Source organism: Penicillium samsonianum (assembly GCF_028829775.1).
Source record: "Penicillium samsonianum strain IBT 33392 chromosome Unknown utg000004l_segment0_segment0, whole genome shotgun sequence".
NCBI lineage: Eukaryota > Fungi > Ascomycota > Eurotiomycetes > Eurotiales > Aspergillaceae > Penicillium > Penicillium samsonianum.
Window position 1 is genome coordinate 2,270,800 of NW_026643262.1, and position 12,517 is coordinate 2,283,316.

General features: G+C 47.9%; 5 protein-coding genes across 5 annotated transcripts; 2 read left to right on the forward strand and 3 right to left on the reverse strand.

Annotated features, from left to right (window-relative positions):
- Positions 1-461: 461 nt before the first annotated feature.
- On the reverse strand, positions 462-2,523 carry N7471_007797 (uncharacterized protein; the record flags this gene model as incomplete). Its single annotated transcript, XM_057280516.1, has 3 exons — positions 462-1,953; positions 2,010-2,287; positions 2,341-2,523. 3 exons carry the CDS (start codon positions 2,521-2,523, stop codon positions 462-464), a joined length of 1,953 nt encoding a protein of 650 aa, XP_057134776.1.
- Positions 2,524-4,447: 1,924 nt separating this feature from the next.
- On the reverse strand, positions 4,448-5,860 carry N7471_007798 (uncharacterized protein; the record flags this gene model as incomplete). The annotated part of the gene is made up of 3 exons (XM_057280517.1): positions 4,448-4,482; positions 4,530-5,609; positions 5,683-5,860. The coding sequence occupies 3 exons, from the start codon at positions 5,858-5,860 to the stop codon at positions 4,448-4,450; spliced, it is 1,293 nt and encodes a 430-aa protein (XP_057134777.1).
- An 846-nt stretch (positions 5,861-6,706) lies between these two features.
- On the forward strand, positions 6,707-8,877 carry N7471_007799 (uncharacterized protein; the record flags this gene model as incomplete). Its single annotated transcript, XM_057280518.1, has 6 exons — positions 6,707-6,731; positions 6,788-6,866; positions 6,926-7,035; positions 7,097-8,204; positions 8,267-8,373; positions 8,426-8,877. 6 exons carry the CDS (start codon positions 6,707-6,709, stop codon positions 8,875-8,877), a joined length of 1,881 nt encoding a protein of 626 aa, XP_057134778.1.
- Positions 8,878-10,168: 1,291 nt separating this feature from the next.
- On the reverse strand, positions 10,169-10,896 carry N7471_007800 (putative L-PSP endoribonuclease family protein Brt1). The gene is made up of 3 exons (XM_057280519.1): positions 10,679-10,896; positions 10,458-10,615; positions 10,169-10,290 (listed from the first exon to the last, which is right to left on the reverse strand). The coding sequence occupies exons 1-3, from the start codon at positions 10,838-10,840 to the stop codon at positions 10,224-10,226; spliced, it is 387 nt and encodes a 128-aa protein (XP_057134779.1). The 5' UTR covers positions 10,841-10,896; the 3' UTR covers positions 10,169-10,223.
- Positions 10,897-11,287: 391 nt separating this feature from the next.
- Positions 11,288-12,451, forward strand: N7471_007801 (alpha/beta hydrolase; the record flags this gene model as incomplete). The annotated part of the gene is made up of 2 exons (XM_057280520.1): positions 11,288-11,748; positions 11,835-12,451. Coding segments are annotated over 2 exons (1,068 nt in total), but the record flags the coding sequence as incomplete, so codon positions are not given.
- Between the last annotated feature and the right edge of the window lie 66 nt (positions 12,452-12,517).

The window sequence follows — 12,517 nt, forward strand, 5'->3', positions numbered from 1 at the left end:
ATTTCTCTGGGGTTGGTGTACCATATCGGATTGTGGATTGCATTGTGTTTCTTTTGATTCGTCTTTTAGCGGTCTGGTGTACGTTCCTGGAATGGACTTTGGGATCTGAAATTGCATGTCTTCGTCTGTTCTGTTCTCGTCTTGGGGCGGATTTTGCATGTTTCTTTCAAGTGCTACCGAATGAATTTCTGTACTGATCTTTCTACCTTCTCTCTTGAATCAGAGTTTAACTACTTGTCTTTCTTTCTCTATGGTGGAACAAATTTAATTTGGTATCTAAATGTGACTTCAAAGCTAACTAACTGCAAACAAACTGAGTAAAAAAAGTGACCAAATCACCCTGGTACACCTGGGCACGCTATCCACTGATACAAATCATATAATATTACAGAATAAACCACATAGTACCAAAAGAATGTCCGACCGGCAGACAATCAGATATTAATACTCCCAAGACCCTCTCAATAAAAGCCCAAACTCGTCCGATTCGCACCCCGATATTTCGTCATATCAATAGAATTCGACGGCAACTCCGAACAAGCAGCCGAGAAAGGCCTATGACCATCCCCGGCAGCATGCGGGTCAGGCGTCGTCTCCAAGATACAGCTGAGCGGGCCACTCGCGCCAGAAGGGATAATACTGCGCGGACGACGCGTGCTGGGATAGATTACTTCGACGTCGTTGCGACGGGGGATCGGCGCGGGCATGGATCGGGCTGAGCCGTAGCGGCGCTGGTTTTCCCAGCGGGATGATTGGTGTCCGTACTGGCTGCTCCCGGGATGATTGTTGGGATGGTTGTTATACTGGCTCTGCGAGTGACGCGGGACGTAGTTTGGGTCGAAGTGGTAGGAGGTTCTGCGGACGGGGTAGTGGATTATGTTCTGTTTGGGTTGCTTGGTATTTCGCATTGAGTCTGGGTGCATTTTTGGATCGCGGGCTTGGCGGCGGGACTGGGAGTATGCTCGTGGTTGTGGTTGGGAAGGAGGGCGTGGGACAAAGTTTGGGTGGTGTGGGTGGTGGATTGAGCGGGCTGCGGGCATGGCGTGGGCTGTTTGGGAGCGGCGCACTTTTGGTGGGGAGGATGGGGTTGTTGGGACTACTTCTGGGGCGTCGGCGGAGCTCATTGTCATTGTTCTGGTGTGGCCTTCTAGATATGCTGGTTTGGGTGTAGATTGGGTGTTGGCAGGGCTTTGGGGGAGAGATGCTGAAGAGGCGTTTGGGGTGTTGCCATTTGCGATGAGCTGGTAGGTTGTGGATTGGGGGATTCCCTTGGGCATGCTGTTTGGTGTCACGACCTGCTTTTCGATATCTGATGCGGCGTTTGGGTCTGCCAGGGATTGGATTTGAGGATCCGCTGATAATGGAAGTGATAATGGGAAATACTTTGGAAGAAAACGTCTAAGAGATGAGAGTGATGACTTTCCTCTCTTATGGCCGGCGTATTCCTGGGGAATGGCCGGGATCTTTGGAGCGGGCGCATTCGAGAGAAGCGCGCGTATCTCGTTAACTGTCTGTGAACTCATGACAGTAGATGTGCTCGAGATGGGATAGAACTCGCTAGCCAGGCTTTGTGACCCCGGCGAGATACGGTGTGCATTGTCCTCTGGTGAAATCGTCGTTCCAGACATAATCTCTCCATATGTCGAACCGGGATCAGTGTTGACTCGGAGTTGGGGCCGCAGACGGACGGGGGCAGGATGCCGGATGCTGGGATGGCAGTTGACTTTGTTGGCAATTGGGTCCACAGACCAGAACTCCCCGCCTCCATTTCCATCGTGTTGGCGGCAAAGATAGAGAATCTCGTTTTTGAGCGTTTCCTCGCTGTCCCAGCTATTACCAGAGACGATGCTGCCATCTCTGAGAACTCTCTGGCGCTTGTAGATACCGAGAAGCGATACATCATATGGTCGATCGCAAAGCTCCCTCGCACAGTACATAGTGCACACGGTGACCCTGTAGGATAATCGTCAGTTCAAGTAAAAGAGACACGGAACAAAAATTCAGCATACATTGAAACAACCGCCACGATCACAGACGCTCGGTGGAAGGCACAGCTTATGCCAACTCTCCAGAAAGTTGCATCTGTCCCTTCCGGGAGACAGTACACCTGCTGTGCAGCGACCACCAGACCGGCTACACTTGTAGCTAGCCAAAGCATAAGATCCAAGCGCAGCACATATGTGCATATATTATGCAGGATGGTTTTCTGGGTTCCAAATCCACCAATATTGTTGTATTGCCAAGCGACCAGGCTTTGCAGGCCGACAAGCGGTACTGAGAGAAAAGACTAAATAAGAGTCAGCGGACAGCCTAATAACCAAAGATTCAAGTCAAACATACTGCGACAAGTGCAAGTACAACACTCAGAGTCATCTTTGAGTCAACCTGGCCATTACCGTAGAGATAGAGCACGAGCACACATTCCAATATAGACTCGAGGAGTAGCAGGTACAGCGCAACAAATATCACGAGCTTCGTCCATGTACCCTCCATTCGCGGCGTAGCTGAAAATCCAGACGCCATGGTGGCGATAGCTCAAGAACCAAGGAACGGCTGACTCTGTTTGTGGTCCTCTTCAAGCTGTCTGGGGCTCAGAAACTGGGTAGGAAAGAATGCGAGTGTGTTGCTAGGTAAAGGGAACAGGCGTATTGAATGCACCGGGTCCAAATCCAACCCAGTTATAGTCACACTGAAGGTTCATAAATTGGGTGCAAAGAATAGCATACATAAGGCTGGCACCAAGAGGAGTATTGAAGCACTAAAGAGGAATTTAATGAAGGGTTCTTAGCCCAGGAGCGCGTCGACGCGAATATAGCGTGGAGGGGTGGAATGTAGTAGCCGAGGGGGCGTGTATCGAAAGAATCCAGGCCTTGAGGATGGTCCTCTCTTTAGAGGGTAGCTCATCTTAGCTTGATAACTTGGAATGCTAAGGACTTGTTAGTGCCAGGGATGTATGGAGGGTTTGGCTGATGCTAGCCTTACCCCTGTGGATCTGTCTGTACAGACGTCAGTTCTTCAGTCCCTCACAATGGAAGATTTGAAGCAAATTTGATCTTCGAAGAATCCAGTGTGATTATTTCTCCATGCATCGAAGGGTTGTCCTTGGAGGTGAAGGTAGGAGGATGAAGGCGATCGTGCCTTAGATCCCTCGATGACGTGGTCAACAACCACTCCGACCACCAACAATCGCAACAAATTCTTTGAATACTGCAATCAAGCTTATACACTTGTAAAGACTTTCTGTCCTTTTTTAATTTCGTGCTAATAACTTATCGCTTCGTGTAGTTCCAAATCTGTACACAGCACGTGATCTGAGGGGTTGATCTTGTCAGTAAGGACGAGAAAGGACGAGAAATGAGTCCCAGACCTAGATTCGCAAACATTCTGACGTATTTGACAAGCACCTGAATGAAGTGTTTCTGATGGTTTCACGTTGTGGAATGCGCTTCTGATATAACTGTAAACTGCTCAGCTTAGCCGTAACCTCGGTGCGCGATGCTTTTTCGTACACAAATCATAAGTTTGCCAAAAGGAGCATATTTCCAAATCCACGCCTTGATAGATGGTGCTGTTATGGACAATTTTGAGTAGATGGCTATATTCGCTTGGGAGTTGGTGAACTGTACTCGACATGATGAACTTGGTCGTTATATATAACAGCACCGAACGTTTATCGAGGTATCCGTTGAGTCTACCAAACATCAAATACTAAGAACGCTAGGGCTATGTATGTACATTCATGTTATACCAAACATCTAACTTATCGTTAACGACTTTGATTTGAATCATCTAGCTCATATTCTTGCCGTGGGTTATGTAGGATATGCTGATTCAGGATGGTAGTACTGCAGGGCCTGATCACAACCACGCAACTTTGACAAAGATGTATGATTGAAGAATCATTATACTGGCAACTATACATAAAACAAAGAACCGTAATACATATAAATGTCAAGCATTGAGGTACAAAATTATTTCTTCACAGACAACCCCTAGACTAGGCTATTTTTCTAGCTACACCAGGTGCAAACCATGCACTGGTTCAATGAGGTCACACTCGGTAAACCCGTCCCCTATTTCTCTTCAATCCTGACAGTTACAATGAGAGAGTGGATATGTATGTAGATGACCTGGAATGTAGAGAGTGCTCACTGCCCAAGTGATTTTCCCACCTGCAGGGGGGCGATGGCACATGTGAGTAATCATCACCCTCCCTTGAACGTCTTTATTTACCATTTCACACGCTTCCTTAAACTCACCCCTTGTCTCCTTCTTCTTTTGAAAGATGGGATCTTCCATGGTCTGTCGAGGGCCATCTTTTAGTACCTGGATGTCATGATGACTCTTCCGCTTTGTAGAGAATAGATCCGAGGGAAATCTTGTATATCATACATTTGATTTGAAATGTATTGTGGGAATTAGTATTTACGCAAATATACCGCTACCGCTACATGACTATGCAAAGGACTCCACCGGCGAGGGCTAAAGGATGTTAGTATAACAAATATCCGGAATATGAGATAGCTTACCTCCAGATATGATTCCAGTCGCCAGACCTGAGGCAATACCGTTGGTGGCGCCATTGAACAAGTTACCCCTTTGCCCACTCAACTTTTGATAGGTATTGTGGGCCTCACTAACCTCCCCCCGAACAGCATCGACATCTTGCTCGTATCCTTCTAGTTCGAGTGCTACCTTCTGGGACTTTTTGGCACGTCGAGCGGTGTCCTTGCGGATTTCTGCAAGTGACTCCTCCATGTCGCGTAGCTCTTGTTCCTTAGCTGCTAGCTCCTCGAGAAAGCTTTGTTCGAGTGCCTTAAGTTTCTTTTTCCAAGCTCTTTCTTCATCCTTGTGTAAATCTCGCATCGACTTCTCCAGCCCTCGTTTACTCTGCTCAGCTTTCCTCATCTGCGTTTCCAAATCCGCCTTAAGCTCCTGCATCTCGATGGCATGGGCCGTATTCTTCTGGGTAATTTCGGTCTCGATTGCCTGTTTGAGCTTTTTCAACTCTCGCTCATGAGCCTGGCGGGCTTTGTGCAGATCCCCAGCGAGCACAATACCTGCTTTCGTCTCGCCAATCACTTTCCCCTGGTCAATAATTTCGCGCTGCAGTTCCAATACCCCCGGAGGATGTTTTTCAGATTGAAGTATAAGATGTGTCACGATGCGGCGTGCAGAAGTAATTTCTTCCAATGAACCCAAACGACCCTTCTCATTGTGGCGAAACGTTGTCGCCCCACGAGAAATAAGTCCACCAAAGAACCGTTCGTCCGACAGAAGCTGTGCTTCACGCTGCTCACAAAGCGGAGATCTTTCGGACCACATGGTTGTCGCGATGGCTAGATTGGAATAAGACGCGAACCCACACATAGCCTTCATCATGTCAAGATTGCGCATGCTAGACCCTGACATGCGGTTGTCGGATATAGGATGGAGCATTAGTATGCCATGAATGCGCACGCCGTTTGCATACGATGCGCCGAGGTAAGTTGCGAGGACGCTTAGTGTGTCGATATCGGAACGGTTCGTGTCGTTGAATCCGGGGGTATCAATGAGGTAGACTTTGTGGCCATTGCAGGCGAAGTCGAACACATCTATGGAGGTGGTGCCTGGTGATAGTATTAGCCAGTCATACAGAGCAGAAACCTTGGTGCAAGTGAGGGCAATTAGAAACACTCTTACATGAGTATAGCCCGTGGCCAACAGTGACATCTTCGCCCGTGCATCGACCGACAAAAGTGCTTTTTCCTGAGCCCGTCATACCCATAACGAGGAAGAACTTGTCGTTGGGGCTGGGCTTAGTGACACCGGTAAAGGCTGCGAAGCGTTCAGTCTGACTGAGCACAGAGCGCATGTCCATGATGATTTGATTATTGTGATCATTGACTAGCCAAAGTAATGGTTAACAGGTCGCGGCCAAAAGAGCGAATTGAAGGCAAAATTATTGGTTGACAGGAATAATTGCAGGTCTAACTTCAAAATGTTAGCAGTGTCGAGAGCGATAAGTTAAGTCTGGAGCATTAGCAGGCACTTTTTACCAGTCATAAAAAACCACACTTAGCTTTACAAGGCGCCAAATCTGTGGTTCAAGTAAAAAAAAGCAAATATGCAAGGCATTTTGGCCCCAATATGCGCTTTAACTGGACCTAAAAATGAGCTTGTAAAAGGCGAGAGGGCGCAGAAAATGGTGTAGTAGAAGATGAAGTGATTCTACCTGCACATGGGAGTCAGGCCCCGGGTTGAGGCTGACAAGGTAGGCCACCAAACCTTGGAACGGCAGGAGATGTCGTGTTTCGTTGCCGTATACCTGAAAGGAATGCGCTTGCATCGGCAAGACACACATGAGGCTTAGATCCCAACCTTGGAGGAATTTGGGCTGACTTGATTGGGGCAAAGTCTTCTTGGCGACGACGTGGTCTCCTGCAGGTGGAGAGACTGGTCTCGCCTGGGTGAACATGGCTGCATAACTAGGCTGAGTGCAGCAGGCCAAGCCAAATATTGAATTGATTCGGGGAGGCTTGATCCTGTTGGCGCTTTTGTGCATCAAACATCGCCGGTCTTCCACTATTTACATCTGTCCTAACCCCCCTCATTATTATCCCGTGTTAAGTGTGCTAAGAGATGAGATCAATAAGCTGGAACATTTGTTCTATTTTCCACTGCTAAAGCCTGCAATATCAACTAAAAGCCTATCAGATTGCCTCTCATGTCGGTCAGATCCATCTCTACTAGTATGTTTTATACTTCGCATAGCTAGGGAATGATATTAAGGCTCACAATCACACAGGACAATCAGGAAAGCGCTCAGCGCATGGAAATGCATCATCCCCAAGCACTCGAAGCTTTCGCGGAGGTCATGAACCTAAGTAAGTGGCAGACAATAGTCTAGTGTGCTGTGGCCTTCATTCACTGATCGGTTAACAAGACCGACCGATGTATTCATTGCTGTGATGGGTGTCACTGGCTCAGGGAAAAGTTCGTTCATTTCGCTTTGCTCGGGCAAGTCCGTCCAAATTGGGCATACACTTGATGCATGTAGGTGAAGAGTTATTAAACAACTGAGCTACTTACTTGTCCAAACCTGACAGCAGAGCAGGCACCGCTAAAGTCGACGTATACGCGTACAAGGCATCACCCGACCGAACTGTTTATTTGATTGACACGCCCGGCTTTGACGATACATCAAAGAATGACACCGAGATTCTCAGTGAGATTGCGACATGGCTTGGCGCTTCATATAGAAGCAAAATTCTACTCCACGGAATCATATACCTGCATCGTATCACTGACGTACGGATGCAAGGTTCCGCGAGGCGGAATATCCAGACATTCAGAGACTTGTGCGGTGAGGACGCTCTGAAGAAAGTGATCCTTGTCACAACCATGTGGGATAAAGTCCAAAGCAGCGAGGGCGACATGCGGGAAAAGCAGTTGAAGGACACGAAGGATTTCTGGGGCTGGATGCTGAGCAAAGGCAGCACCTGCCATCGGCATGATAATACCGAGACTACGGCGAGAGATATTGTACACCGGCTAGCGAAACAAAAGAACCCCATAATCACAGATATACAAAAACAACTTGTCGATCAGAATCTCCAACTTGATCAGACAGCTGCCGGAAAAGGGATACAAAGCGAGACGCTTAAAGAGAGAGCCAAATGGATGAAGGAACAACAAAAGTTCGAAAAAGAGAGACGAGAGGCAATGCGACAAAAGGACCGCGAGAAAGAAGAAATAATGCGCGAGGAGCGTGATATGAGTGCGGCAATGATCAGGAAGGCTAACCAGGATATGGAAGCCATGCGCTTAAATATGGAAGAACTTGTCGCCCAGCGAGAGGAGCGCGAGGCACTCTTGGAAAAGCGTATAGAAGAGCGGCTGGAGAAGCAGATGCAAAAGAAGCAGGCTGCTCATGACAAAGAGATCAAACGGATTCAAAGAGAAAAAGAGGCCGAGATGAAAAAATCAAGAGAACAGGAGAAGCAAGCCCAACGCGATCGAAAAAAGTTGGAAGAGAAAAGAAGGGCGGAGCAGCAGAGAAAGGCGGAACAAGAGAGGATATCCGAACAGGAGAGAAAGGCAAAGGCTGCTGAAGCCAATCGCCAGTCGCAAAACTCTTCATCGAAGGTTCAAGGGTGGTCCCCCTATTCGGTAACTATAGGAGATCACAGTTGCGCTGTCAGTGGGCCAAGATATTACAAGGCGTACGTTTACAATGCAAGGGAGCTAAATGCGTGAGATACTTACTAATAGTCTCTACCAACAGCTCTATGGATGGCTGGCCAAAAGTGCAGGCTGGCTCGGAATGGATTGGTGCTGTCAGTTTTGGGAGTTCCGGCGCATGGATTGCTCGTTACGGAGGAGGAACTTGGAGTAAGAAATTCCTCAAATCTGCGACAATTTACCCAGCTAAGACATGTCTCAGAGTACTCACTCCCGAACTACCCAATTCTCGCAGGCAAGCTTGCCCATCACGGAGTCAAGAATCTTGAATTTTGTGTCCTCGGGCCTGGACAAACGTACTATGCCCGGTGGGTGAATGGGGTCTGGTGGAGCCAAGCATCAGAACAGATCAACAACTATTTGACGGAAATTGCCAATCGATTGGATGGTTCTAAAGTTCTGGCCATGGCCGTTGGATACAATGACACCTATGTTATTTCATTTGGATGGGCTACCGGATCGACTATCAGGGGAAGCTCCGGCCATCGAAAAGATTTGAAAGGATACTACTCGGATCTAAACCAATTCGCCAACGCAAGTAGTCCTTTGGATATAGTGGTGAGTCTCCCCAATTGCCTTAATCAGATCTCGGAAATCTCACTTTACAACAGGCCATTGCACTTGACCCGGACAGCACGACAGATTATATATTAATCTACAAATCTGGAGATGGCCTCCGTCGGATACGCTGGGTTTGCTCGGATCCCCGGAGGTCACAAATCATTAGTGGTTGGTGGGACCAAGAATGCAAGCCTAAAGAGGCTATAGCGCCTACAAGAAGTGCACAGTCAACAAATAAGCCTTCAGTATCGGAAGTTTTTGGAGAAATGTTGTCGGACATCGGGCACATGATGTTGAAATAGTACACAAAGGGACTATACAGCATGTAAAGTAAAGGGAGTATCTCTTGCAAAGATAAATGGAACCATGAATATAGTGCCAGAAGATGAAATTGTAAAACTGTCTAATCTCTTCATGTATAGAAAGTAGCCTATAGATATTTATAGGCTTCTCCTTCTCTCCCCCTATAATCTCTCAATTGATCAATTTGTAATGGAAATAGGGTGGTAGAATCAAAAAGAAAGAGCTGAATGAGCGGTGATAACACTGAATGCAGCCTGAATTGAAATGGCTTCCTGTGATACAACAAACTGGCGGTTGTATAAAGGAATTGGTGGTGTAGACGGCAAACTGCATCGATAGCGCTAACCTCGATTGCGTAGGACTCCGAAGCTCTTGGCATGCGAGAAAGGTATGGTGATTCGTAATGCATAAAGCATGCCGAATTAGGGTTAGCGTTTGAAAGCTCCATGTTAATTACAGAGAATTAACCTGGATTCTCAACACATGATTTACGGGAATAATAAATGAGAAACCGGGAAAATAATGTATCATCAGCTTTAGTGGCAGTTCAAATATTCAAGTATCTTTCGTGTTGTTCCCTCTCTATTAGGCGAAACAAAGCATGAATTAAACCAACTGCCCTTCATGAATCATAAAAGGGAAAAGTGAAGTAGAGAGACGGGTATAATGCACACATGCCGGCATGGGCGGTCGAGGACTCGCGATGATTCACAATGGCCTACTGATAACTGGAGCTGTGTTGGCACTGCTGGCTCTTATCTTGACAGTGACCTATTATTTCAAGTGTTATAATTTGGAATTGGAAGGAAGTAGCTTAGTTACAGACATTAATTTGCTATGATGGATGTGTTCAGCAAACCCAGTCTTTCTAGCTCTGGTATGGTATTTCTGGCTTACCTCCGATTTGCAATTAAAGGCATTCATATATTTCCAGGTTCACAGAATCGTTGCATATATTACATAGCGCTCTACCTATGTATGTAGTGAATAGTCATTGTCCGGTAAAGAAAACGCTGTTCTATAGCGTTAAAGGCGCAATATATTGGAACCTCTCTTACTGAAAGGTGGATTTGCAGTAGCAGTCATATTATCGTTGTTGAATTTTATCTATAGATTTGAAGGAAGCAAAAGGCAATTTACAGCACAGCAATGCACTCAATTTCAACATCAGTGTTGAGAGGGAGGGTCTTGACCGCGACACACCTGCAGAGCACATACGTCAGCAACAGAATCACATGGATATGAAAGAGTCACACAGATGCATATGCAAGGGCAAGAGTCACACCACATTACAAAAAGAAATGGAGGGGGAAAACATGACTCCAAATGACTCCAACGATAAGCAGTTAAGGAGCGGGGTAAGAACTCACGTCCGGCAGGGCTTCACATCACCCCAGTATTGCATGTATACGGAGTTCATATCGGCGAAATCATCCATGTTGGATAGGAACACATTGACCTTGACGACCTTGTTGATGTCGGTTCCGGCCTCCTCGAGGATGTGGGTCAGGTTCTTGATGCATTGGTGCTGTTGGAGAGTGGAGGTGTTAGCAGGTTGAATCGGGTCAATTGGTGTTTACTGGTATCTTACAGTGTGGGCCTTGACATCGCCATCAACCAACTTGCCAGTGGCAGCGTCCATAGCGACAGCGCCGGAACAGTAGACGACACCATTGGCGACGATGGCCTGAGAGTAGATCCCGGGGAGGGGCTTGGGGGCCTTGTCGGTAAGGATCGGGGTCTTGGAGGACATTTTGAGGGTTTGTGAGAGGTCGATGAGCTAGGGGTGAGTCAGTTGAGATAAATTTGTGGATTTGGAGCAGAAAGTTGTCCCCCTTGCGCGGGGGAGGCGCTCTTTATCAACCGGAAAGCATCATCCGGAGCTACAGCTGTGTCCGACGTTAGCCATGATTGTACATAACAAGTGGCTCCATATTGACCCGTAAGATAGAGCCGAGAAACATGAAGTGGCTCATGAGGGGCTTTGGGAGGGGCACAGTGGCTATGTAGCAGTCAATAATGGAGACGATGGGAGGTGTCACTGGGATGTTACTGGGCCACTGCAACAGTCCTGTCGATCATTACCCAAAAAGGCACATTGTTGGGCTTATCAACTTATCAGCGGTGTTCTCCCCGCGTTGCTTGAGCGGTTCTCCCCACTTTCCGCGTGGGGGTGGACGCTTATTTGAATGGTCCCAGACCCTGGGACCTTGAAAGCTTAGGACCTTTCTATTTTATTTTCTCTAACTTCAAAATGACTGTTGGCATTACTCAACCACCATATCCGCTCCACGAGTCCGTTAAAGACCTGTTGGACCCGGAGTATGTCGCATTTTATAACGAGCATGTCATCAATAACCAGCAGGTGCACCTCCGGCCCGTTAAAGAGTCACGGACAAGCGGTGTCTTGATTCCTGGCGCAGGTCCTATGCTGGAGGTGGGCAAGACCCAAGATATCACTGTTCAGCGCCGAGCTACCAAGGGCCCAGCAGTGCCCATCCGCTGCTTTACTCCCAAAGGCCAGGCGCCTCCTGGTGGATGGCCAGTGATGCTGTATTTCCACGGTGGTGGCTGGGTACTGGGCAACATTGATACGGAGAACGTGGTGTGCTCGAATCTCTGTGTACGAGGCAACTGCGTCGTGATCACAGTTGACTACCGGTAAGTGAGCAAAATACACCACCTAATCACGCCATACATACATATCCTTGAGAAGCTTTAATCTAATTTCTCTCATTTTCTCCTAGTCTCGCACCGGAAGACCGCTGGCCGGCCGCAGTTCATGACTGCTGGGAAGCTCTCCTCTGGCTGATTGCCGACGGCCCCGCCGCACTCTCAGTGGATGTATCCAAAATCGCAACTGGCGGCTCATCCGCCGGCGGGAACCTCGCCGCGATTATGACGCACAAGGCGCTGACTCTGTCACCGCCTGTCCATTTCCGAGCCCAGCTTCTCTCCGTCCCTGTGACAGACAACACTGCCACAGTAGAGAACAACGAGTCATATCGTCGATACGAACGGACCCCCGCACTCCCCGCGCTTAAGATGTACTGGTACCGTGACCACTATGTCCCCGACGCCGCGGACCGCATCAACCCAGAGTCTAGCCCGCTGTTTTGGCAAGGCGATTACTCGAAATTGCCGCCTGCGCTGGTCATGGTTGGCGAGTTGGATGTGCTGCGGACAGAGGGCGAGCAGTATGCGGAGAAGTTGCAGAAGGCGGGTGTGGCTGTGGATTTGCAGGTTATGAAGGGCATGCCGCATCCATTTTTGGCTATGGATGGGGCGTTGTCTGAGGGTAAGAGGTGTATCACTTTGATGTGTGATGCGCTCCAAACGGCCTTTTGGGGCTGATTGAACCTTTTTTAATATACATGTCCTGAATATATTCGAGATTAGAGGTTCAATTATCCGAGCATTTCGAAGAGAA